Consider the following 27,535-nt stretch of genomic DNA (forward strand, 5'->3'; position numbering starts at 1 on the left):
GATAGATGGATAGATAGATAGAGAGATAGAGGGAAAGGCACTATATGATAGATGGATAGATAGATAGAGAGATAGAGGGAAAGGCACTATATGATAGATAGAGGGAAAGGCACTATATGATAGATAGATGGATAGATAGACTGAAAGGCACTATATGATAGATAGAGGGAAAGGCACTATATGATAGAGTGAATGGCACTATATGATATAGTGAATGGCACTATATGATAGATGGATAGATAGATAGAGGGAAAGGCACTATATGATAGATGGATAGATAGATAGAGAGATAGAGGGAAAGGCACTATATGATAGATAGATGGATAGATAGACTGAAAGGCACTATATGATAGATAGAGGGAAAGGCACTATATGATAGATAGATGGATAGATAGACTGAAAGGCACTATATGATAGATAGAGGGAAAGGCACTATATGATAGAGTGAATGGCACTATATGATATAGTGAATGGCACTATATGATAGATAGATAGATGGATAGATAGATAGATAGAGTGAAAGGCACTATATGATAGAGTGAATGGCACTATATGATAGATAGATAGATAGATAGATAGAGGGATAGATAGAGGGAAAGGCACTATATGATAGATAGATAGATGGAGTTGCATACAACAGAGCAGAAATCCAAAAACGAGGTCAAAAAATAAAAACCAGCACAAGAGATCAAAAAAATCCAGGAATTGCAATTAGCAGAGCAAAACTCGACCTCTCCTCCCGGCATGTCCAAAGTGAACCACCTGGAACTGTGGGAGACCCTTTGGATTTATAGGGCGGAGGGCGGTTCCCTAGCCTGTGATTGGCTGGTGACCCTGCCTCATAGGGAACCACCCACCAACTGCTTAATGCAAACGCAGCACTAAAAGAAATGCACAGCACCAGAAAGGACACGACATGAGACTTTGTACCCCAGCCAAGGGGCTAACACGTGACAAGTGGGGTCCAAGAAGCTTTCGGCACAATCGTGGGCTTGTCCTGCCACGGGACGCTGTGTTTCCTGTTGATTTCATTTGTTCATTTTGGACTCTGGTTTGAGATGATGGGAGATTGACTTCTGTGTAGAAGGTGCCTGTTCCTCCAGGATTCCTCTTCTGGTCTGAAGTCCTACTGTCAAGCTGATGATGATGTATGTGTGTGTGTGTGTGTGTGTGTGTGTGTGTGTGTGTGTGTGTGTGTGTGTGTGTGTGGCTCCCCCTCCATGTAGGATGTGTAATTGCAGGCACCCCCCCAGCAGCTGGAGTTTGTCGGAGTGTAGGTAAGGAGTGCAGAGAGAGAAGTTCATTACACAAGAAACAAAGAACGACTTCTCCTTCACCGGGTTTCTCTCGCGCAGTTTAATCAAACAATCTGGAATGCTGTCACGTCAGGCCGGTGATCTCATTGCGCTCGGAGCCCCGACTTAGTAATTATTATTATTTAGCCGGCTTTGATTGCCAGCTCGGTCCATGCGAAACGCGCTTCTAGGCGTGAGGGGAGAAGGCCTCGCAGGCAGCCGCTTCCCACTGATTCACCAGGAAGACACCGCTATTATCCTGATCTTTTGTCACCGTGCGCGCAACGCCCACCAGGCCACCTGTACAGAAACACGGAGGGCAAGAGCTCCGCAAACTTTTGGAAGTAACGCCGTTCGGCGGCAGCGAGCGAGCGCGCGTGGGCAGACAAGTCAATACCCCGAGCAAATACTGACACCCACAAAGCGGTGACTCAGCTCTGCAGCAGATCTTCAAGGTATAGCTTGACTTGTGAAGACCCCGTCCTACGCCTCTTCAGTTTCACTTGTGTTATCCAGTAAGTGGTGACCAGAGGACTTGGTTAGGCCGGCATCGCCCTTTCAGTGGATTTCAAAAGAGAGGTCCCCCTCTTAAAAGGAACACAGCACTTTCTAAAACCCACCAACCCACCCATCCACTTCAGGGTTGCCGGGGGGCTCATCCGGCTGGCCCTGAGCTTAAAATTGGAAACAGGTCTCAACAGGGGTATCGGCAGCCTTGGCATCACCCGTTTCCCAGGACATCGATAGTCATATGCTGAGGTGGACTAGGACAACGAGGGCCCAAACAGGAGAGGCTGGTGCAAAATGAGCTTAAACTGTCAGGAGCGTTCAGAAAGGTCAGTAATCCTCAGTAAAAAATGAACCTTTGTGGATGGAGGCTCAAATCAGTCATTAAATAATTTCATTTAAAATCAAGATGAAAAGCAAAATCAGAATCAGCTAAACTGTCCGTCTTCAGTCTTGTCCCCTCATATGTCTCTGGCCTGTCCAGTGGAGCTGAGAGGCCAAAGAGTGCATTCAGCCATCTGTGGTTTTTGTCCCGTGTCATACATTCGTGTCTAGAGACCACATTCCTAACTCTGATGAGGTAAGTAATACCACCCCAGGATGAGAGGGGGTGCTGACACTAACAGTATCTACTCCAACCTCCTCAGCAGCCAAGAAATTGCACCCAAGAGCGATGACTGTCTCCGCTGCACTGCCTGAGAAAAACCCACCCCTCCAAACAAGAAACCCCACCTCAACACCCTAAGAAAAAAACACCCCCACCACTCAAGAAAAACCCACCCCGCCCACTCAAGAAAAACCCCGCCCCAATACCCTGAGAAAAAAATCACCCCTCCCACTCAAGAAAAAGCCCACCCTACCACACAAGAAAAGCCCCACCCCAATACCCTGAGAAAAAAATTACCCCTCCCACTCAAGAAAAACCCCACCCTCGCACACAAGAAAAGCCACGCCCCAACACCCTGAAGAAAAAACACGTCTCCCATTTAAGAAAGACCCCGCCCCAAAACCCTGAGAAAAAAATTACCCCTTTCACTCATGAAAAATCCCACCCCTCCCACTCAAGAAAAACCCCACCCCAATACCCTGAGAAAAAAATCACCCCTCCCACTCAAGAAAAAGCCCGCCCTACCGCACAAGAAAAGCCACGCCCCAACACCCTGAGAAAAAAACACGTCTCCCAATCAAGAAAGACCCCGCCCCAATACCCAGAGAAAAAAATTACCCCCTCACTCAAGAAAAATCCCACCCCTCCCACACAAGAAAAGCCCCACCCCAATACCCTGAGAAAAAACTCACCCCTCCCACTCAAGAAAAAACCCACCCTCCCACACAAGAAAAGCCCCACCCCAATACCCAGAGAAAATAATTACCCCTCCCACTCAAGAAAGACCCCGCCCTCCCACACAAGAACAGCCCCACCCCAACACCCTGAGGAAAAAATCACCCCTCCCACTCAAGAAAAACCCCGCACTAATACCCTGAGAAAAAAACTCACCCCTCCCACTCAAGAAAAAACCCACCCCGCCCACTCAAGAAAAACCCCGCCCCATCACACAAGAAAAACCCCACTCTCTCACTCAAGAAAGACCCCGCACTAATACCCTGAGAAAAAAACTCACCTCTCCCACTCAAGAAAAACCCCGCCCTCCCACACAAGAAAAGCCACGCCCCAACACCCTGAGAAAAAAATCACCCCTCCCACTCAAGAAAAAGCCCGCCCTACCGCACAAGAAAAGCCACGCCCCAACACCCTGAGAAAAAACACATCTCCCATTCAAGAAAGACCCCGCCCCAATACCCTGAGAAAAAATTTCCCCTCCCACTCAAGAAAAACCCCGCCCTGCCACACAAGAAAAGCCACGCCCCAATACCCTGAGGAAAAAAATCACCCCTCCCACTCAAGAAAAACCCCGCAGTAATACCCTGAGAAAAAAACTCACCCCTCCCACTCAAGAAAAAACCCACCCTCCCACACAAGAAATGCCACGCCCCAACATCCTGAGAAAAAAACTCATCTCCCTCTCAAGAAAGACCCTGCTCCAATACCCTGAGAAAAAAATTACCCCCTCACTCAAGAAAAATCCCACCCCTCCCACACGAGAAAAGCCCCACCCCAATACCCTGAGAAAATAATCACCCCACCTACTCAAGAAAAACCCCGCCATGCCACACAAGAAAAGCCCCGCCCAAAACATCCTGAGAAAAAAACATGTCTCCCACTCAAGAAAGACCCCGCCCTCCCACACAAGAACAGCCCCGCCCCAACACCCTGACAAAAACCCTCCCCTTCTCCTCAAGAAAAACCCCACCCTGTCACACAAGAAAAACCCCGCCCCTTCCGGTCTCCACCATATAAAGCCGGCCCGTTCCCGGACGGTGGTGTCAGATGTTGTGCTGACGACAGCAGAGGGCAAAACTCCAATAGAAAAATATTTGGTTTGAGCCGTTATTGGCTGTGTTTTGAGTTAATATTAAAACGGGGTTACCAGGTGCGGTACCCCAACTTTTGTCTTTGGTTCTCCGTGTTGTCTGCCCACCCGGTCACCTCTTACACCCCACCATCGTCTTTCTGGATATTTAGGGACCTCGTGAGTCCTGCTCCCTCGCCCTTCCTTCTGCATCTGTAGGACAACTGTCAGAACAATCGAGACGTCGTTGCTCCTCACAATGCTCAAAAACGTGAGTGACGCCATTATACTTGCACCCTCTCGGGATGTCCCGACTGCCTCATCTCCTTTCCTCTGCTCCAGCACTGTCCCGTCCTGATCCTGACAGTCTGTCTCTCTCTCTTAGTTTTACTTTCACCTCTTTCTCCGTCTTACTTACTTGATTCCTTTCGATTTCTCCCTTTCTGCCATACTCAGAATGTCAGTGTGGTGCGGTGGACCCTCTGCGCCTGTCCAGGGTGTGCGCCGAATGGGGACGCTTGAGGCTCCCAGAAGTCTTGAGTTTGAACAGGTCACCTTACGTCTGACTTGTGGTGACAATATGGTTATGATGCCGCCCTTCATAGCGTCGTCAGTTCTCTAACAATGGCCAGGCACGATCAGCTGATATGGATGTTGATATCAGGGTAGTGTTGGGCACTGAGCTGAGGTTTGCGTGATCAGTCAACGTTGTGCAGAAACACATCTCTGAATCGAGTGTTGCATAAAGTCCCAAACTAGTTAGACATTTTGCAAGCTCTGGGTGTAAGGCCCTGGCCACACGGACGTCTGAACTGAGTGTTTTTCTGCCGTCTGTACAGTCAGGTGAATGCGGATTGAGTGCCAAGCAGCCAATCAGAGCGTCCACACGGGCTTTCACCACTTCGGATGGCATTAAAGGAACGTCGCATGCTGCTTTTTCTGCCAAAATGAGCGCGAAGAAAACGTCTGTATTGCATTTACGCGTACGCCAGTGCTGTTTGTAGATTGGCTTACCTCAAGGTGACAAGTGGGCGTTCTCCAGGGCTGACACTGACTCGTATACCGGCTGACCGGCGTCTAACGTGGTGCTGTAGCCTCTTTTCATTTTCGCATTTCTTCTTTGATTACACACACGTGATGCAGTCAGAGGGTGAAACCCAGTAGCGGCGGCCATGTTCTCTCGGCCTGCGTCACCATTTCAGGAGGATTTTTAACACAAGGACGTCAAGCTTCAGGTCTGATAAAGCCAACTGCTCCATATTTCGTAAATCCATTGAAGGGTGAACCTCAAACTCTGCAGGTTCAAAGCCTGATGACTGCCCCCCCCTACAGGTAAACACTCAAAACTACACTCTGGGCTGCAGGTTGGTAAATGAACGTGACAGTAACGTCATATGAAAGTCAGTTATGTAGTTTGATTACAAAACGCAACTTTAGACGCCTCGGCCGCTCAGAACACATTCATTTAACCGAGAATCAGAGCGCCCGTGTGGGCATGGCCTAAGAAATAAGACTTCTCGTATATGAACTGTTATCACAGAACAACACACAAAGTTTACATTAGAGAATGAGATCATGTCTAACATTTAAGTCCACCCACCCATCCATCCATTATCCAACCCACCATATCCTAACTACAGGGTCACGGGGGTCTGCTGGAGCCAATCCCAGCCAACGCAGGGCGCAAGGCAGGAAACAAACCCTGGGCAGGGCGCCAGTCCACCGCATAATGTAAAGCCTGCTGGTACAAATGAAGTCAGGATGTCCTCGTCTTAACTGGCAGGCACTTTCAAGCACTTCTGTTTCTCTTCTACTTTGCCAGCAGCCATGCCACCCTGCAGCTAAGCACGTTCAGGCCCAGCCAGTACTTGGATGGGAAACCATCGAGGAAAACGCTGGGGAAGAGGCATGGGTGAGGCCAGCAGGGGGCGCTTACCCTGTGCTCTGAACGTGGATCGCAGTGCATTCTGGGACACTGTGCTGTAAAAATGGCGCCATCCTTCGGACGAGACGTAAAATTTGAGGTCCTGTTGTAAAAGATCCCTGGGTATCCTTCATAAAGAGTAGGGGGGGGGTATCCTAATGTCCTGGCTAAATTGCCCACCACAGCCTGGTCATTCTGGCCCCCCCCCTAATCATCCCCCGTCTCTAATTGGCTCTCTCTCTGTTGTCTTACCACTTTCACCACCTAACGGCCAATGTGTGGTGAGCATAGTGGTGCAAAATGGCTGCCGTCGCACCATCCAGGTGGATGGCACACATTAGTGGTGGTTGCGGTGGCACCCTTGAGAAGTGAGAAAGGCGCTATATAAATGTAATGAATTATTATTACTATCCATCCATCCATTTTCCAACCCGCTGAATCCGAACACAGGGTCACGGGGGTCTGCTGGAGCCAATCCCAGCCAACACAGGGCACAAGGCAGGAAACAATCCTGGACAGGGTGCCAACCCACCACAGCATTATTACTATTATTATTTTATTACAATTCCACCCTTTGGTTCTTTCAGAGGTCAGTGTGGTCAGCCGATGAGGTATGTTTAACGGTTATGGAGTGTGTGGTTGGGAAGATTGATGTTAAGCCAGCATTCTGAGGTAGGATATTTGATATTTCACTCAATTTCCATTCCAGAAATGAAGGGAGAAAAAAAAATAAAAGCCACCTATTAATGGTTTTATCTTCACATTGGAATACTTAAGACAGGCTGCCAGTGTCTGCTAGAAAGGGCATGAAGAAGACTCGAGAGTTTGCTGGTGGCCTTATGTAAGAATAACCCACAGTGGACAGATGGAGAGCCATCCAAACGTCCATGTGTTACGTAGGCTTCCAGAAGGGAGTTATACAACAGAGGGGGGTACCAGGCTTGGGGGTGGCACCATGGTGCCAGCTCTTAATTCTGTAGATCACTACAGGTTTTTGATGCCTCATAAAAAGAAGATGCAGTTTAACCTGATGCCCACTAGAAGGCACTGTGGAGCAGGTGACATTACAACTCTGATCTTGGCTTTAGGTTTGTGAAGGACACCCCATCCCAGACTGGGGTATAAAAATGGCCACGCCATGGTGATCTGCTTTGTGTTCATGCCAGAGATAAATTGGGACAAATGCCGTGTTCGTGTGCCACTGCAATTTTCAGACCCCCGACTTGTGTTATTTGTTTTACCTTTGTAAAGTCAGGAGCCATCGTTATACGTGGAAAATCAAACATGGCCGTCCTTTATTTGCTGCTGTAGGTGGAGTCCCCAGGGGTCTTCTCCGAAGCTTCATGACAGACGAAAGAACTTGAGGTTCATTTACGTAACACATTTCAATCACAACTCTGAATTAGCATCGTGTACAATAAAGTCCGAAACTAGTCGAGATGGACAGACAAGGAGGAAATCTATCACTTCGTGACCTTATACCGTCATTTCTCCCATTATTCTTACGAAGAAAGTCAAATCTTCTGTGGTATTGACGCTATATAGCGCCCGACCCGGCACAGACTCACACAGAGGAACGTATAAAAGGAACACAAAATCTTTATTTTTCTTCTTCAGCTGGAGGGCACGTCTTCCCCGTGAACTCTCCAGCCACAACACAGTCCCAAAGCACTTAAGTCACAGACCACACTCTTCCTCTGGCACCACCACTCCTTCCAGGCAATCTCGTCCTCTTCCTCCCGATTCTGGCCCTGAGTGGTGGTTGCTGGTTCCTTTTATGGCCCCACCCAGAACTGTTCCTGGTGATTGCTCACCTGTTTCCAATTGCACTTCCGGGTGGGGCCAAAGATTAGACCAGCTGGGCTCAGCGATCCATGCCGCGGCCACCCCAGATCCCCACAGGGTTGTGGAGAACTCTATCTCCCATGGAACCCTGCGGGAAACTGAGGCACCATCGTCAGCCAGGGAGGCTGCCACCAAGCGTCCCGTGGAAGGTACTGAAGAGCCCATGGCTGCTCCCCTGGAACATAAGCAGAAGGCGGCCCGCCACACTACATTTACATTTTACATGTATTTGCTCATCGATGCCTTTAACCAAAGCGACTTACAAAAGAGGTCGACTTAATCGAGCAAGCATCAGTTTTGTGTTACCTGTTTGGGAACAAAGGTGACAAAATGGATCATCGCAAGTGAAAATCAACAAGTTTCAATTCCTAGGTTACAAACTGTATCAGTTAGATGAATGATTCTTAAGCTTATTTGAGTCACGGACCCCTTTAAGACACCTCAGCCCTACTGTATTTCCACCCTGCCACCCAAATATTCACAACACCCCAGGAAAATGCCCATAAAGATTAAACACACCCAACACACAAATAATAAAATGTTCCTTATTTGCTAGAATAACTACTTACAAATACTAAAAGTACTAAACAAAACCCCCACACGGCGATATTTGCAGTCCTGAAAAACGTCCTGACTGTAAGCGATGGAAGTGATTCTGGAAATGGAAACCACAGGGAAAGGATGGAAAGAAGTGCGGGACGCTCCATTTCAATGAACTGCCTCCCAGAACTGGATAGTACAATACTATCCTACCACCGGAGTCCAGAAGAATAGTCTTCGGAGTTAGCGCCTCGTCTCCAAGAGCATCGAAGGACTGGATTGGAAGGAAAAAAAAAAAGAACCCAGCGCCGTCCTTAAATCCGGCGGCCGAGCCTGCGCCATCCTGCCAGTTAATAAAAGGTTTAGGAGCTACTGCGGGTGATGATGATTGGAAAATGGCACAAGCAAAAGGTCCTGCCACATCCTTCTCTTCCGGTTTTATTGGTACAGGGACTACAAATCCCACAAGCCCCTCCACATCAGTGCCAACCCATTTAAAGACAGCAACCCCAATTCACAAACAGGAATCGGTGCCACCGGTGCTGTTGTTCACGTTTACCAATCACTCAGCAGGACCGACATACACACAAATAAGACCCCCCCCCCCCCCCCCACGTGGCCATGCTACAACTTTGCGTGCAATGAATATAATGGAGTTTATTTATCGAGATTCGATTGTCTCATACATGTATGACATACACAAAGTATTATTAGACTCCTTTTTTTATGCTAAACGTAATGGCCACTCGTTATAATTATGAAATACAATCCTCTGTGCAAATTCAAACAGATCTACCACTACAACGTGTTCTACTTCCATTAAATCTACTCTCTCATTGTCTGCTTTATTTCATTGAGAAGGTTGTTCTTGTTTGCCTTGGATAAGAATATGAAACTGTGGGGTGGTCTTCAACAAGGTGACACGCATATCCAATCGATTTCGATTTTTCGTTTTGATAGAAACAAGTGCCGAAGACCCTGATGCACAAAGGTCTGTAGTAGCTGTATAGCTCGATACCGGCCTGTATAGTGAATATAAATGTTCATTTTTATCTGACCTTCACGGAACCCCTGAAACCCATCCACGGACCCCCTAGGGGTTCACGGACCTCAGGTTAAGAACCCCTGACCCCAAGAGGGTCTTCAAATGCTTCTTAAACCCATCGAGGGAGTCGGCACTTTCAAATGGAGGTGGGCTCCCTGTTCTACCAACTTGGAGCTACACACGAAAAGGGTTTCAGATTGAGATTTGATACCACGCAGAGGTGGCATCATTGGGCAAGGAGACGTGGGCCTTATAATTGCCTCCATACACATAGGTGCTGAGCCAATGACAACTCTGATAGATAGATAGATAGATAGATACGAAAGGCACTATATAATAGATAGATAGATAGATTGATTTTAGTATAGTAGGCAGGATTAGATAGCTAGCTAGCTAGATAGATAAATAGAAAAGAAAGGCACTATATAATAGATAGATGGATAGATAGAAAAGAAAGGCACTATATAATAGATAGATAGAAAAGAAAGGCACTATTAAATAGATAGATAGATACTTTATTAAATTCCCATACTCCAGCAGCAGCATACTGATAATAACAATATTAAATTAAAGAGTGATAACAATGCAGGTATACAGACAGACAATAACTTTGTTTAATGTTAACATTTACCCCCCCCGGGTAGAATTGAAGAGTCACATAGTGTGGCAGAGGAACGATCTCCTCAGTCTGTCAGTGGAGCAGGACGGTGACAGCAGTCTGTGGCTGAAGCTGCTCCTCTGTCTGGAGATGATCCTGTTCAGTGGATGCAGTGGATTCTCCATGATTGACAGGAGTCTGCTCAGCGCCCATCGCTCTGCCACAGATGTCAAACTGTCCATCTCTGTGCCTACAATAGAGCCTACCTTCCTCACCAGTTTGTCCAGGCGTGAGGCGTCCGTCTTCTTTATGCTGCCTCCCCAGCACACCACCGCGTAGAAGAGGGCGTTCGCCGCAACCGGCTGATAGAACATCTGCAGCATCTTATTGCAGATGTTGAAGGATGCCAGCCTTCTAAGGAAGTATAGTCGGCTCTGTCCTCTCTTACACAGAGCATCAGTATTGGCAGTCCAGTCCAGTTTATCATCCAGCTGCACTCCCAGGTATTTAAAGGTCTGCACCCTCTGCACAGTCACCTCTGATGATCACAGGGTCCAGGATGGGCCTGGTCCTCCTAAAATCCACCACCAGCTGCTTGGTTTTGCTGGTGTTCAGGCATAAGTGGTTTGAGTCGCACCATTTAACAGTCCTTTTGGCAACCATCAAGGATTTGAACTTAATATATGCTGCTACAAGGAGCCCTAGTGCTGGGGTCTGTAAAGGGGAGTGACGTGTGCCCACCTCGCCTAGTTAAACACCAGAGGAGCCACTGTATTTGGAATCATCTGCAGCGGCCTGGTGACACATGCCAAGACGTGACAAGTCCAAAGCCTGGACCAGGAGTGGTGCTGCATACTCCGTCAGATGGGGTCTGATCTTAGAGTGGATCTGAGAGACCATAGCAACGCGGACCACCCTGAACAACAGCTGGTCGATTATCAGATTGTTATCAGTAACCCACCTGGTCAAATCTTAAAGCAGCTAAGATGTTTCTCCATTTATTGAAAAGGATGAAATCCAGTCTTTGGGTGGGGTATGGGCAACAGACAGTAGGTGATGCGGATCTGCTGCTCACGCACGGACATCTCAAAGAGGGAGTCGTCGTGAGCAGAAGTGCCTGCCATCCCGAGACCACCCTGGGGGTATTCCCTGACTCCATGTTACTGTCTGCTCTCTATACGAACCCGCATTTAAGTGTCGTGTCACACCACTCCCAGAATAGGACCTCGGCGTAAAGCAATTGATTGAAAATTTATGGAAGTTCAGCAGCCCAGCGCATGGATTAGAGTGGCGAAGCGCTTCAGAAATCCAGTGTGGGATCTAAAAAAAGGGTTTGCTCGCCCAGCAACGACCAAAAATAGATTTTTTGACACAAACAGGCGGGAGGAGTGCAGCCTTGAGCTCACTAAACATCCTCCTATAATAATGAAATATAAATGGCCCATATTAGATGCTTCTGTCCTTCCCAGTTTTAACTATTTAGTGCTGAGTGAGTGAATGGAGATAGCAGGGCACTGAGGTGAGCCCCTAGTTAAAGATACTGGTGAGGCTGGCATAGGCATGCGCTGCTTTGCTGCTTTCCCACTTTTGTTTCCAAAGGCTTTTCCCTCACATTATGACATTATTAGTATTATGGAGTTTATATTGTGCCTTTTTTGATATGCAGCATCCTAAAAGTGCTTTGAATGAATGACTTGCAAAATTTATAGAGCTGTGCACGTATGCTGTGCCAGTCGTGCTACCCGTCTAAAGCAGGTTGAAATATAAATAATCAATGTAGACCTCAGCGTTAACGCTGTAGTGCACCATGTAATGTGTATATATATGTCTGTTAAATTTATAAAGGGAGTGTTAATATATGTGATACACCACCTGTTGGAATGACAAAGTCAATGCACGTGTATCTCTGATATGCCATTTGGTGTGGGATTTGTAAAAGCAGTGTTAATGTTTGTGATGCGTCATCTGTTGTAATGAAAAAGACAGTGCATTTCATTACGAAAAATGGCTGTGATGTGTCATCTTTTGTAATGACAGACACATAGCAACGTGATGGACACACAGACACTCATCCTTTTCCGAGCTGTACTACCCGTCTACGATGCGTTGAAATCTCAGTAATCAACGTAGACCTCAGTGTTAACATGTGCAGTGCACCATGTGATGCATATGTCTCTATTAAGTGCTATTTGTTATGGGATTCGTAAAAAGTAGTGTTAATGTTTGCAGTGCACCATGGATTGCATGTGTCTCTTTTAGTGGCCATGTGGTATGGGACTTGCAAAAGCAGTTTTAATGTTTGTGATGCACCATCTGTTGGAATGACATTTGCAATATGTGTATATATCTGTTAGACGCTTTTTACTATAGGATTAGCAAAAGCAGTGTTAATGTTTGAGATGTGCTAACTGTTGGAATGACGAATGTAATGCATTTAATTACTAAAAATGTTTGTGAAGTACCATCTGTTGGAATGACGGAGATGCAGACGCCTACACAGACACACAGATACTTATCCCTTTACTAGAAGTAAACCCATCTAAGATGGGTTGTAATCTTAAGTAATCAACGTAGACCTCAGCATTAACATTTACAGTGCACCATGTCATGCATATGTCTCTATTAAGTGCTATTTGGTATGGGATTCATAAAAAGCGGTGTTAATATTTGTGATGCACCTTCTGTTGGAATGGCAAATGCAATGCATTTTATTACTAAAAATGTTTGTGATGCACCATCTGTTGGAGTGTCAAATGCAATACATTTTATTACTCTACATGTTTGTGAAGTGCCATTTGTTGGAGTGATAGAGACATAGAAACTGGATGGATACACAGACACGTATTTCTTTGCTAAAAGTGCTACCCACCAAAGATGGGTTGAATTCTAAGTATTCAATATAGACCTAAGCTTTAACGATTGCGGTGCACCCTGTACTGCTGGTGTCTCTGTGAAATGCCATTTGGTACAGGACTCGTAAAAGCAGTGTTAATGTTTGTGATGCACCATCTGTTGGAATGGCAAATGTAATGCATTTTATTACTAAAAATGTTGCTTTTTAGTTGACGAGTGACAACGTCACTCTCTCTGCAGACAGACACACTGCTGATGGTTGTGCTCAAGAGTTCATTAAAGGCCTGGCTCTTGGTTTTTATCAGGACCCTCGCAATCTGACACTTTGTCTTTTTTTTTTTTTTTTGCCTAGGATCAAGCATGCCAACATTGTCTCACTGGAGGACATCTTTGAGAACAAGACACATCTGTACCTGGTCATGCAACTGTAAGTTATTTTCATTGCAAAGCTTGCACCTTCCTAAAATTCATGTTTTCAGTCCTCCATAGCTTGCTCAGACTTTGCTGCCATTTCTTGGATTTGTAAAGGAATACGCCACCCAGAAATGATATTTTCTTTTAATATCTTACTGACCCCATGAACTTTGTAATGGTGGCCGAGAAATTATTTTAAATGTAGGAGTCAATAGTGACCCGTGTTGTACCCACAGCCGGCTCGAGCGTTTTTGCTACTGTAAATGGCGCCCCACCATCCCTTTTGCTTTGAGTAGAATCATCACTGCCAGGCCTGTACATTGAAACCAGGACAGGGGACAGGGAAGTATGGGTACAAAACCGTGAATGTACAATTTAAAAATGTCAAGGGGGATTGTTGATTCCTTATAGCAATGTCCGTTTACAAGACCTTTTCCACAACTTATCCAAGACCAGGATAGTCTTAGAGGCCCATATGACCTTTTCCCTCTGCCACGCCTGCCAACTCATATTGTGGGATTCCATGGTGTTTTCAGGCCATATGGGTGATATAATCCTCCATAGCAAGCCCTTGATCTTCCCTGGGGTCTCCTCCCAGCTGGTCATGCTTGTCAAACCTCCACAAGGGGTGTCCTGATGGCATCCGTATTAGATGCCCAAACCACCTGAAACGGTTCCTCTCGATACTGAGGGTCAGCGTCTCTACCCTGAGCTTCTAATGGAGGTCTGTTCTTTTCGCCTTAACTCTAAGGGAGCGCCCAGCCACACTTGTAGAGAAAGCTCACTTGTACCCACTGCGGACGCTAGGTGGCACTGTTGCCCCTTTAAACCCAACAGACAGACACTCAGGACACAGGGTAAAAGCACTCAGAAGTATTTTTCTTCCTTTTCAGTGCCTCCAAGCACCACAGCCACAATAAACACAAGTAAATCAATAATAATAATCGCAATTCTCTCTCTTTATATCTCCTCCTCACCTCCTAGCAAGCTTCGTCCACCTCCACCCGACTCTGGCTTGCTTGCTGGGTTCTCAGCAGTCCTTTATATACTTCTTGACCCGGAAGCGCTTCTGCTCTTCCGTCCATGTGACCTGCCGGCACTTCCGGGTCAGATGGAGAATTCAGTTCTTTAATCCGCCCGGAAGTACTTCCATGACCTTCTAGTAACTTCCGGGCTAGGCGAGCATTTCACCTCACATCGTTGCCTCACAGCCTCCCCTGGTGGCACCCATGGTACCCAGCAGGGCTGTATAAATGAACTCCATGTCCTCAGGTGCCCTGCGGGAAACCGGGGTACCACTACAGTTCCGGGGAAGCTGCCATCTAGTGTCCTGGGGGAGGCATTGTCCCACAGTATCTACCTTCCACCCGTCCTTCCACTCTTTTATGCAGCCCTGGCCGGGTTGAGATGCCGGCTGTCCATCACACCACGTTCTCGTCCTTTTGGTCATCATCCAAAGTTCATGACCACAGGTGAGAGTAAGGACATAGATCGAGTGGTAAATGGAGAGCTTGACCTTCTGACTCCGCTCCTTCTTCACCACTACGGGTGAAGTGCTCAAGGCACTTCACAGAGTTTAAGAAAGAACGGCAGGGTATACAGTAAATAGATAGATGGATAGATTATGATTATTCCCATACCCCAGCAGCAGCATACTGATAATAAAAATATTAAATTAAAGAGTGATAACAATGCAGGTAAAAACAGACAATAACTTTGAATAATGTTAACGTTTACCCCCCTGGGTGGAATTGAAGAGTCACATAGTGTGGCGGAGGAACGATCTCCTCAGTCTGTCAGTGGAGCAGGACGGTGACAGCAGTCTGTCGCTGAAGCTGCTCCTCTGTCTGGAGATGATCCTGTTTAGTGGATGCAGTGGATTCTCCATGATTGACAGGAGTCTGCTCAGCGCCCGTCGCTCTGCCACAGATGTCAAACTGTCCAGCTCCGTGTCTACAATAGAGCCTGCCTTCCTCACCAGTCAGGTAGGACCTGAACCACTGGAGGGCAGTGCCAGGGATACCCAGCATGTTCTCCATTCTGGACAGTAGAATGTCATGTCTGACCTGAGTGCCAAATGCTGCACTGAGGTCTAATAGGTCTAATTGATCTCACTATCCCTTTTCCCCTCACTCGTGAACAAGACCCCGATGTACTTAAACCCCTCCACTTGAAACGGTATTAGCAGGCTCTGTTTATTTATTGCGTTTAACGTTTTCCTAAGGATTTTTTTTTATTTCGCAAAATCCGTACTAGTAGTTAAACCTCCAACCGCCAAACATGTCCCTTTACCGTGATGGTGACAATGTCGTTATAATCTTATTAAGGCGGCTCTTTAACAAATGGTATGTCATTTAACATAATAAAATAAATTGACAAACATATAGTAAGTGAGGTATGATGATTATCTTTTAAAGCCAAATCTTTAACCATAATTCCTATTTAGTGTATCCTCACGTATGCAAATAATGCAGTGCCACCATCCAATCAATGCTCAACCTCAGACAGCTTTTTTCCAGCCAGAGACGGACTGTGGAGAGCTGCTTCAGCGTTGAAATTAGTAATGATAAATGGTAAACATTTATTAACCATTTATAACGTTTATATATAAATGTTTATAACGTTTGGTAAACGGTAGAGCTGGCAATATAGCGTCGTATAACAGCAATTGATGTAAAAAAACGTCCATAGAGAAGAAGAAAAAAAAAAAACACGTTACTCGTGTCGCATGACTTTTGGCCCGTTGTATGCTCAAGTCGTTCAAAACGTATGCTTTTTATTTTTTGCTAAAATATTGCTAAAGAACTACTTCCAGAATTATCAGCGAGCACTTAAACTGGAGAGCTAAAGACTCATGGGACTGATTTTTTGACTTGGAGACCTGCCCGTCCCCATCATTCATTGGTCAAGGGTTCCTGTCTTCAATTCAGAAGTCTCCCCCCGTGAGTCACCAGTTTATGCGCTCCCTCCACTGACCTCATTTCATGGTCTCATTTTTATTTTATCGCAGCGTACTGTAGTCCTATGGACATTTTTTCCGTAATTCTCCCTGACCTCGATTTTCTCTTTGTATCGTCCTCTGTGACTTTATGGATCTCTTACATATGCTCTTCCAAGCCTGAAGGTTACCTTGCTGCAGTTTGCTGCAGTCTCATAGGTACCTACCTATAATTCTTAATGACTTCAGTTCTCTCCTCATGTTGTCTTCCATGACTTTGAGGATATCATGCTGCAGTTCCTCACAGCTTTGTGTGCGTCATGTCACAGCTCTTCATGACCTCACTCTGTAGGCCTCCATGACCTCGTTGGTTATCTTAAGACAGCTTTACTGCAGGTGTCTGCTTACTCATTACGATGTTCTTCACAGTCCCGTGCGTATGCGGTCACAACTCTTTAAGGCCCTAACACCTCATGCCACTCTCCACCATGGCCTAATCGTCATCTGTCATGGCTGTTTTAAATTTTGTCATCATTCCGTACAGTGTGTATTGTGAATTTATGCCATCCTCCTTGACTTTGTGGATATCATACCACACTTCTTCATAACATCATTGGCACCACCCTGTAGGCCTCCATGACCTCATTGCTATCTCAATCCATCTAACTGGAGGCTCATGGGTATTTATTTTGTGGATGTCATACCACTCTTCTTTGCAGTCCTCCTTGACTTGGTGGATATCAATTCACTGTTCTCCACAGTGCCTTGTGTTTGCACGACCTCAAAGGCCCCAGGCTGCAGTCCTCCATGGCCTCACGACTTCACTTGCCTCCTCATGTCAAAACTGTATATGACCTCATTGGCCTCACCCTGTAGGCCTCTATGACCTCATGGTCATCTCATCTCATCTTACAGCAGGTTTTTGAGTATTTACTTTATGGGTTGCATACCACTCTTCTTCACAGTCCCATATATGTGTGGTCACAACTCTTTGTGACCCGAATGAGTCTGTTCCAGAGTCCTCCATGGCTTGGAGGTTACCTTACCACAGCTTACTGCAGTCTCATGGGTTCACTTGTCTCCTCGTGCCACCTTCCTTGACTTTGTGGATTTCATACCACTGTTCTTCACAGTACCATATGTGTGAGGTCACAGTTCTTTTTGACCCCATAGATTGGATGTGACAGTCCCCCCATAAGCTCATATTCTGCTAGAGTTTCCCTTTTTGCTGTCATTCACCTCGATGTGTGTGTTGCTACTTTATGTTGTCCTCCTTCACTTTCTGGATATTGTACCACAGCTATACAGTCCATGAGCTCACTCCCCTGTAGGCCTCGGTGGTCTAATGTGTTATCTTAACCCACCTGCTGCTGCAGTTTATCACAGCCTTGTGTGTCGTGTCACAGCTCTCCATGACCTCATCCTGTAGGCCTCTATGACCTCATGGTCATCTCATCTTACTACAGGTTCATGGGTATTTACTTTGTGGGTAGCATACCACTCTTTACAGTTCCATATGTGTGTGGTCACAACTCTTTGTGACCCGAATGAGTCTGTTCCAGAGTCCTTCGTGGCTTGGAGGTTACCTTACCACAGCTTACTGCAGTCTCATGGGTTCACTTATCTCCTCGTGCCATCTTCTTTGACTTTGTGGATATCATACCACTCTTCTTCACAGTACCATAACTGTGAGGTCACAATTCTGTTTGACCTCACAGACTTTATGTCACAGGCCCCCATAACCTCTTGTCCTGCTACAGCTTCCTGTAGTCTCGTTGCTGTTTTGCTGTCATTCACCATGATCTGTGTTGCTACTTTATGTTGTCCTCCTTGACTTTCTGGACAACGTGCCACTCTTCTTCACAGTACCATATGTGTGAGGTCACAGTTCTTTTTGACCCCATAGATTGGATGTCACAGTCCCCCCATAAGTTCATATCCTGCTAGAGCTTCCCTTTTTGCTATCATTCACCTCAATGTGTGTGTTGCTACTTTATGTTGTCCTCCTTCACTTTCTGGATATCATAGCACAGCTATACAGTCCATGAGCTCACACCCCTGTAGGCCTCGGTGGTCTAATGTGTTATCTTAACCCACCTGCTGCCTTAGTTTATCACAGCCTTGTGTGTCGTGTCACAGCTCTCCATGACCTCATCCTGTAGGCCTCTATGACCTCATGGTCATCTCATCTTACTGCAGGTTCATGGTTATTTACTTTGTGGGTAGCATACCACTTTTCTTCACAGTCCCATACGTGTATGTGGTCCCAACTCTTTATGGCCTAGCAGACCACCCTGGCCTCATTGTTATTTTACCACAGCCTACCAGAATATTGGCTTTTATATCTTTCTGTCATTCTGAACCAGCTAGTGAGGACTGTGCCACGGTTCTCCACGACCTTATGGATGTCATCTTCTTGAGCTTGTAGACCCCCATCCTGCATCTTACCTACAGCTTTGTGCACCCAGTTTGTCCTGGCCTACTGAATTTGAACGCGTGTGACGCTTGTGGCCTCTCACTACCCTTCTTCAAGACCTCATGTGTTGTTCTCTCATTCCTCAGTGGATCACCAGTAGGACACGTGGTTGACCTTCTGACCTCCGTTTCCCTTTTTTTTTGTTTTGAAGTCAATCATGCCTAATGGTTTGTCAGCATCTCATCTTACTGCTCTTCATCATTGCCTTAATTGTCTCTTCTTTGTTTCTTTTTAATACTTCTTCATGAGCTCACTCTGTTAGATTGGCCATCACACATACACATCTATTGATTTTTGAATCTAAATAATCCAATTGCTCTTCTCAGGGATTGATTAATTTTTCTTACCCAATTATCGAAATCATGGTAGATGTGGGCTGGGGCTCATCCCAGCATCATCAGGTACAAAGCAGGAGCCATCTTAAAGTTTATATTCGTCGTTTCCACCCTCTGCTACCATCTAGCAGCAGTCATTCGCTGTGAAAAACTTAATAATAGTAAGGAAGAGAGAAGGTGTCCGGCCGCCTGTACCAGGTGAGGTCACTACTCAACTTTCGTTTTGCAGCGGCAGGCTGGCCCAGTGAGGAGTCCTGCACCTTTTTTTTTTATCTGGACGCACTGCTAATGTGTTTGTGAGGCACTCAGACAAGAGAAGACGCAGTCGGCAATGTTCTGCCAGATGGACCCCACAAAAGCAAACGTGTGCTACCTTGAGGTTTGATAATCCGTGGCTGATCCAGTCCAGGATGGGATACTCAAGACTTGCATCCTTTTCATATTTCATTCTGCTTCTCCTCCCGCTGCTAATGGGTGTGCGAATCGTGACGATTTAATTTAATTTTTTCTGAAAACGCAACCAGAGAGGAGCTCAGCTAAGTGGACGTGGCGGCAGAATGCCACCTTGTGGCCAAAGAAATAATTGCAGTCATTCAGGCTCAGTTTGGGAAAATCAATGAAACGTCTCAATTCCAGTTCCATTAACGGTGTCATCCGTCACATCTCCCAAACGTTCCTGGCTAACCAAAGTACAAAGATAAATGGCAGATCTTTCCAGTGCTGCTCCTTTTCTGTAAATTATTAATTTGTCAAAATCACTGGAGCACCGAGTCTGTCTAACTAGCACGAGGTTCAGCTTTAGTTAGGGCTGACAGCATCATAGGCACCCGGGCAAAGTTATGCACTGTGGACCCTGTTTTGATAGCAAATCAGAAACACCCATGGGCATCAGAAACACCCATGGGCATCAGAAACATCAATGGGCATCAGAAACACCCATGGACATCAGAAACATCATGGACATCAGAAAAATCAATGAGCATCGGAAACACCCATGGGCATCAAAAACATCAATGGGCATCAGAAAAATCAATGAGCATCGGAAACACCCATGGGCATCAGAAACATCAATGGGCATCAGAAACACCCATGGGCATTAGAAGCAGCATGGGCACCAGAAACATCAATGGGCATCAGAAACACCCATGGAGATCAGAAACATCATGGACATCAGAAAAATCAATGAGCATCGGAAACACCCATGGGCATCAGAAACATCAATGGGCATCAGAAACACCCATGGGCATTAGAAGCAGCATGGGCACCAGAAACATCAATGGGCATCAGAAACATACATGGACATCAGAAACATCAATGGGCATCAGAAACATCATGGGCATCAGAAACACCCATTGGCATTAGAAACAGCTTGGACATCAGAAACATCAATGGGCATCAGAAACACCTATGGGCATCAGAAACAGCATGGGCATCAGAAGCATACATGGACATCAGAAACATCATGGGCATCAGACACACCCATGGACATCAGAAACATCAATGAGCATCAGAAATATCCATGGGCATCAGAAACATCATGGGCACCTGAAGCCCCTAGCCAATGCCCACTGTGCCCATACGTTAAGATGGCCCCAGTTAGGGCACCAGTCTATCAGAGGGTCCTCTCACTTTCCCACTGCAGGTACTTTTTCCAGGAACTAGGGACTTATTTACTTTTGCAGGAACCCCTGCCATTTTGTAGTTCCCTGTACGTTTTGGGTGTTTAGCTGCTACTCCAGCATGTGTACCAACTGTCACGGGTGGGCCAGTTGTATTTATAGTCTGAGGTGTACCGAGTAAAGAGAAAAGGAGACAGGACTGACCCCTCAGGAGGCGACTCCGTTGTTCTGTTCATGTGCTTGTTGGCGTATGGGGCGGAGGATGGACTGGGTGGGTCATGGCAAGCAACCCCTCCACTAAGTGGAAGAGGAAATTGCAGGATTGGGTCTTCAAAGAAAACAAAACCAAAAAAAAAAAAAACAACTGAGGACATTGGCCAGAAGCTACAAATTCCTGGTTGCGTTGCGTGTTTGCACACAAGTATCGAAGTCCGCCAGCCGTATACTAAAAAGCTAAACTAAGCCAACATGGATGGCGAACTTATGTGAAAACAGAGAGACAGTGTAATATCACATCATTCGCCACATTGTCCAACTGTGCAGACCGTGTAAAGCCTCACCACACAATCCCGCAATGTTGTTCAAAATCTCTTGACACCTGTAAAATGGCACAGCAACACCCGACTAGCCGTCACCCTGTGCCGCTCTGTGTGCCATGGAGGATCATCCCAGCTGGACGATGTCATGACCTCTTGGCAAGATGTAAGGATGACAGGGGACTGGCAGGGTCATGTTAACAGCATCAGAGGTCCCCCCCAGGTAAAGAAGTGCACTGGGCCCCCCTGATTTGGGAGCAAAACAAAAACATACATAGGCATCAGAAACATCATGGACCCCTGTGCACCTGGGACCCTCGGCCAGTGCCCATATGTTAAGATGGCCCTGTGGCAAATGGAAGCCAGTGGCTGGGAGCAGTCCCATCCACCTTTTGGGTTGTGGATTGCTGCTGGTGGGTTCTGAGTTGCTGTTATTAATGACTGACAGGCTATGGGTGGGTTGCACAGTGGCTCACGGGGGGCTCGCCACTCTCTAAACTACTGTGGTGATTGCCGCCACTCTCTTGACCGTGCTCGATTGACCAATGGGGACCCCCTCTCCCCATGCTTACGACTGTCCTCAATTCAGCCAGGTGCCCACCCGTACTGTCACGATTGCTCCGAATTCACGAAAGGGGGGGGGGGTGGTGGTCTTTCACGATCGCCCTCAGTTCCCAGTCCTCTAAAGGGGATTGTGTGGCAAAAAGTGGGTCGTGACACCCCAAGGGTTGAGAAACTCTTCTCTTTATAAAAAGATGGATTTGATTAATGAGTGTGTTTTGTTGTTTAAGTTAGAATGCGTGTCAAGGACTTTTGGGTGTAGCCATGCAAGGCGCTATATAATGTGAAAATAGAGGGATGGCTCTGTGGGCTCATACGTGTCAAACAGAGATGTTGAGGTGCGGTGGGCGACGTGTTGTATTGCATTTCATGGCACTCTGTACACACGTGACAGTGCTGACGTTATAAACCCACAGCGTGTGCAGCACTGCAGCTTGATCATCACCATAAGAAGTGGTGATGCTGTGTGCTACTGGCCATGGTGCGCTTGTCCTTCTCACTATCTCTGTTCCCATCTCCTTCCTGCCTAGGGTCTCGGGGGGCGAGCTTTTCGACAGGATCGTGGAAAAAGGTTTCTACACCGAGAAGGACGCCAGCAAGCTGATTCAGCAGATCCTGGACGCCGTGAAGTACCTGCATGACATGGGGATTGTCCACAGAGACCTGAAGGTGCGTATTTCCTGCTTACCGTTACAGATTTATTTTTTTTGTATCAAAGCACATTCCACTTTATAATAATATCTGCAGACCCCTGAGTGACTTTGGTATGAAAATATCAAAGCTGCCTAATGTTGAGGACCATTATGAGCCCACCCAGTGCCACTTTTACTTAGACTCAATACATAATAAATACTGTAATGGATGGCTGGCAGGAACTGGCATCCTGGCCGGGACTGAACGTGTATCCTTACCCGGCCGGGATGCCAGTATGACTAAAGGACCGGGGCAGACAATTTATTTGGGACATTTTCTTCCCCAATACACTAGGTGGCAGCCTCCCTGGTTTAGATAACCACATGGATGCCTGCAAGGTATTCTGGGACCTGGGGTCCCATGGGGCAGCCCTGTTGGGTTCAGTGGGGACCGCCAAGGGGGAGCTGAAGGAATTCACAATCCCTGCTTTTTGGGACTTCTGATTGACCCGGAAGTGCTTCCATTGGCCTCTGCCTTGGTACTGGACGTACTCCCGGGTCCAAGATAAATGGAGCCAATCAACTTCATCCAGGCAAGTCAGAGTCGAATGGAAGCTGACAGAGTTTGCCTGGAGGAGCTTTTGTGGCGAAAATTTCGGAGCACAACGCGCACCAAGAGGTTTTAACCTGAAATGAAGGCTATTAGGAGACACAGGATAGGCAAACAGAGTATATGGTTTTATTGCAATAAAATAATCATAATAACAAGGACTCAACCCAATAGGGCCAAATTGGACTGAGCACCGAACAGGCCAAGAATCACAGTTTATAGAATTATTTCTTATCATTCTGACCTCGCTCAAATTAGCTCATTCGCTGTTCCCTCTGACTCCCCTCTGCACCTGTCCAGCCGGTACCTCAAGTTCTCATGGGAACCATTATTAGATAGATAGAATGTATTATAGTAGGCAGGATAGATAGATAGATAGATAGATAGATAGATAGATAGATAGATAGATAGATAGATAGATAGATAGATAGAATTTGGTATAGTAGGCAGGATTAGATAGATAGATAGAATTTGGTATAGTAGGCAGGATTAGATAGATAGATAGATAGATAGATAGATAGATAGATAGATAGATAGAATTTGGTATAGTAGGCAGGATTAGATAGATAGATAGATAGATAGATAGATAGATAGATAGATAGATAGATAGATAGATAGATAGATAGATAGAATTTGGTATAGTAGGCAGGATTAGATAGATAGATAGATAGATAGATAGATAGATAGATAGATAGATAGAATTTGGTATAGTAGGCAGGATTAGATAGATAGATAGAATTTGGTATAGTAGGCAAGATTAGATAGATAGATAGATAGATAGATAGATAGATAAAATTTGGTATAGTAGGCAGGATTAGATAGATAGATAGATAGATAGATAGAAAGAAAGAAAGAATTTGGTATAGTAGGCAGGATTAGATAGATAGAAAGAAAGAAAGAATTTGATATAGTAGGCAGGATTAGATAGATAGATAGATAGATAGATAGATAGATAGATAGATAGATAGATAGATAGATAGATAGATAGAATTTGGTATAGTAGGCAGGATTAGATAGATAGATAGAATTTGGTATAGTAGGCAGGATTAGATTGATAGATAGATAGATAGATAGATAGATAGATAGATAGATAGATAGATAGATAGATAGATAGATAGATAGATAGATAGATAGAATTTGGTATAGTAGGCAGGATTAGATAGATAGATAGATAGATAGATAGATAGATAGATAGATAGATAGATAGATAGATAGATAGATAGATAGATAGATAGAATTTGGTATAGTAGGCAGGATTAGATAGATAGATAGAATTTGGTATAGTAGGCAAGATTAGATAGATAGATAGATAGATAGATAGATAGATAGATAGATAGATAGATAGATAGATAGATAGATAAAATTTGGTATAGTAGGCAGGATTAGATAGATAGATAGAAAGAAAGAAAGAATTTGGTATAGTAGGCAGGATTAGATAGATAGATAGATAGATAGAAAGAAAGAAAGAATTTGATATAGTAGGCAGGATTAGATAGATAGATAGATAGATAGATAGATAGATAGATAGATAGATAGATAGATAGATAGATAGATAGATAGGAAGAATTTGGTACAGTAGGCAGGATTAGATATATAGATAGATAGATAGATAGATACTTTATTAATCCCAAGGGGAAATTCATTATATTCTATATTATAATATAATAATATTATACATATTATCTCCTGACTTCCTTCTGCAGCTGGCCACCGGTATTTTTACTGTCTGTTGTTCATTTTTATTTTGTGTTTTTGCTTATTTTGATTGGCCTCGGCTGGGCAGATGTTCCTTCTTCCATTTTTGGGCTTTCTCTTATCACTTCCCCTTCCTTGGCTTTCAAGATATTTTATACTTGGTGGCTTAAAGCTAAGCTTTAATTAAAAAGAAATATGGTATGTGCCTTTATTTAACCATTTGCTTGGCAGGCCCGACTTGCATTAATATCTGCACTAAGGTTAATGCTTATATATTTTTCTATATTTATTTATGCTAATACATGAATACACTAATTTTATTTTCCATTACATCATGTTGACCTCGTTGTAACAATGCCTGTGCTGTTTCTGCTGACTCTCTATTCTAGCTGGTTTCTCACGTGCCTACCCTGACCATTTTTCTGTATTTCATCATTCCTTGCTTTTTGGCCTTCCTTCCAACAACAACAGGTGTTCATATTCCTCCTTCTTTTGTCCTCGATAGTTTCTGTACGTCATTCTCTTTCTATTCTGTCCTTCCTTTCCCAGTATTGGTAATTTTATTTCAAGCCTAACTAGAAATGCAATATTACTAATGTTTTTTTTTATTTAACTATTTGCTTAACATATCTAATTTATGCTAAATCTAATGCATTAGAAGCTGTTAATTACTTTTATATCTATTTATGCTAATACAGAGAAAAGCCAAGGAAAATGACACCTTTAATTTGGCTAACTAAAAAGATTACAATATGCAAGCTTTCGAGGCAACTCAGGCCCCTTCTTCAGGCAGGATTTTCTCTACATTCATAATGGCTAACACGGTAGAACACCCTAGTACTATGCTAATACATAAATTTTTATTTTCCATAAAGCTGAGAATGAAATTGAAGAGTGTTTTGTGTTTACTTGTGCCCTTTTGAGACCCGCATAAAGGTATTCACACCATTAAAGCTTTCATTTACAGTACACAGAGACTTGTGGCCATCAGATTTGTGTTTGTGTTTGGAGGTATTGGTGCTGCAGCACCCCCTGGTGGCCACAATACATAAATAATTCACACATGCACAGTATTTTATATTTAGAATAACTATACGTTCTTCATGTGCCCTCTATGTGTGTACTTTAAGAAATACCCCACCCAAAAAAGACATTTTTATATGTTACGTAGCCCATTTGTAGTTTGTAATGATGGCTGAGAATAATGTTTTCATGCGGAACGGAGATAACAAAGTTTACGACGCAAAAGAACTCAATGGTGACCAATGCTGTACAATTTGAAAAATGCCCATGCTGGGCTTGGTCGTGGGGTCCAGCGGCTGTGGGGCATCTGTTGGTGAAGAGAGATTCACTGATCTTGACTTTGCTGACGATGCTGTGATCTTCATGGAGTCAATGGAGGCTCAGATGGGGGCTCTCGAGAGTGTGTGGGCTTGCGAGGGTCCTGATAAAAACCAACATCCAGGCCTTTAATGACCTCTTGGGCACGGCCATCAGCAGTGTGTCTGTCTGCGGAGAGAGTGTCGACCTCGTCGAGAGATTTGCTTACCTCGGCAGCGACATTCAAGTCTCCTATGAAGTCAGTAGACGGATAGGGAGAGCATGGGGGGGGGCATGAGGTCTCTGTGTGTGGCGCTCCCGTTATCTGCAAAAGGACAAAGGTCCAAGTCTGTAGAGTCCTAGTGCCCCCTGTTTGTGAGTCATGGCTGCTATCTAGTGACCTGAGATGAAGACTGGACTTCTGTGTCTCTTCAGAGAATCCTTGGGTGACACTGGTTTGACTTTGTGTTCCTCATGGAGTCCTGAATGAGGCACATGACCTGCATTGTGAGGGAGCGTCAGTTATGGCACTAACAGCCATGTGGCATGTTTCCCTGAGGGTGATCCGGCTCACCGGACCCTCATTGTTGAAGACCCGAGTGGCTGGACCAGGCCAAGGGGACGCCCACGTAACACCTGGCAGCATGAGAGAGAGGGTCATTTCCGGAGGGTGGGACTGGACCGCATGTCTACTTGAGGGACTGCCAACCAGGATCCTGAGCTGTTTCTTAGTGTGGTGGGTGCAGCAACGCGCTGTACCAGTGCTTGCCCCCCAACCTGACCTGACCTATATGCACAAATGTCTCAGTCCATGGAGTGAGCAATCAATTAAACAATTCAATCTGCCTTTATGCTTTTCTGTTACATTCGCTCATCCAATACATCACATCATCTGACTCTTAATATGCAGAGCTTCAATCAATCAACGAGTGCCACCAGTGGGCATTCTAACCTCACATCAATGATCTCAAACAGTCCGCGTGGTTTTCAAGCTTCATGTGAAAGAATTTGATGATGGTGGTCATGTGGACCTCTGGCCTTCAATCCATCAACAGAGCATGGTGCGTTGATCAGGTGGTGGTGGCACAGATCGTCACCACAGAAAACACGGAAAAATAACAGCAAAGAAAGTAGGGGTAAATATGGATTGTGGAGCCATGAAAAAAAACGATAATTAAATGCATATACAGAATATCAGGGTTACACTAAAATAAAGCGATGAGAAAGCCATGTTAAATTAACGGGTCTTTAGCAGTTTTTAAAGTGCTCCGCCATATCAGCCTGGTGAATTTCTATCGGTCAGCTATTCCAGATTTGAGGTGCGTAACAGCAGAAGGCCACCTGCCCGCCTCACCATTTCTTTTAAGCTTAGCTCTTGGAA

At 45.3% G+C, this 27,535-nt stretch overlaps 1 protein-coding gene across 2 annotated transcripts in view; it reads left to right on the forward strand.

Annotated features, from left to right (window-relative positions):
• Positions 1-27,535, forward strand: part of camk1b (calcium/calmodulin-dependent protein kinase Ib) — a 216,418-nt gene that overhangs the window by 166,806 nt on the left and 22,077 nt on the right. For both annotated transcript variants that reach the window (XM_028824645.2, XM_028824644.2), the window contains exons 4-5: positions 13,371-13,445; positions 22,428-22,566. In XM_028824645.2, coding sequence (XP_028680478.1) covers positions 13,371-13,445; positions 22,428-22,566 — 214 coding nt within the window. The remainder of the gene's footprint in view (positions 1-13,370; positions 13,446-22,427; positions 22,567-27,535) is intronic.

Source organism: Erpetoichthys calabaricus, chromosome 18 (assembly GCF_900747795.2).
Source record: "Erpetoichthys calabaricus chromosome 18, fErpCal1.3, whole genome shotgun sequence".
NCBI classification, from domain to species: Eukaryota; Metazoa; Chordata; class Cladistia; order Polypteriformes; family Polypteridae; genus Erpetoichthys; species Erpetoichthys calabaricus.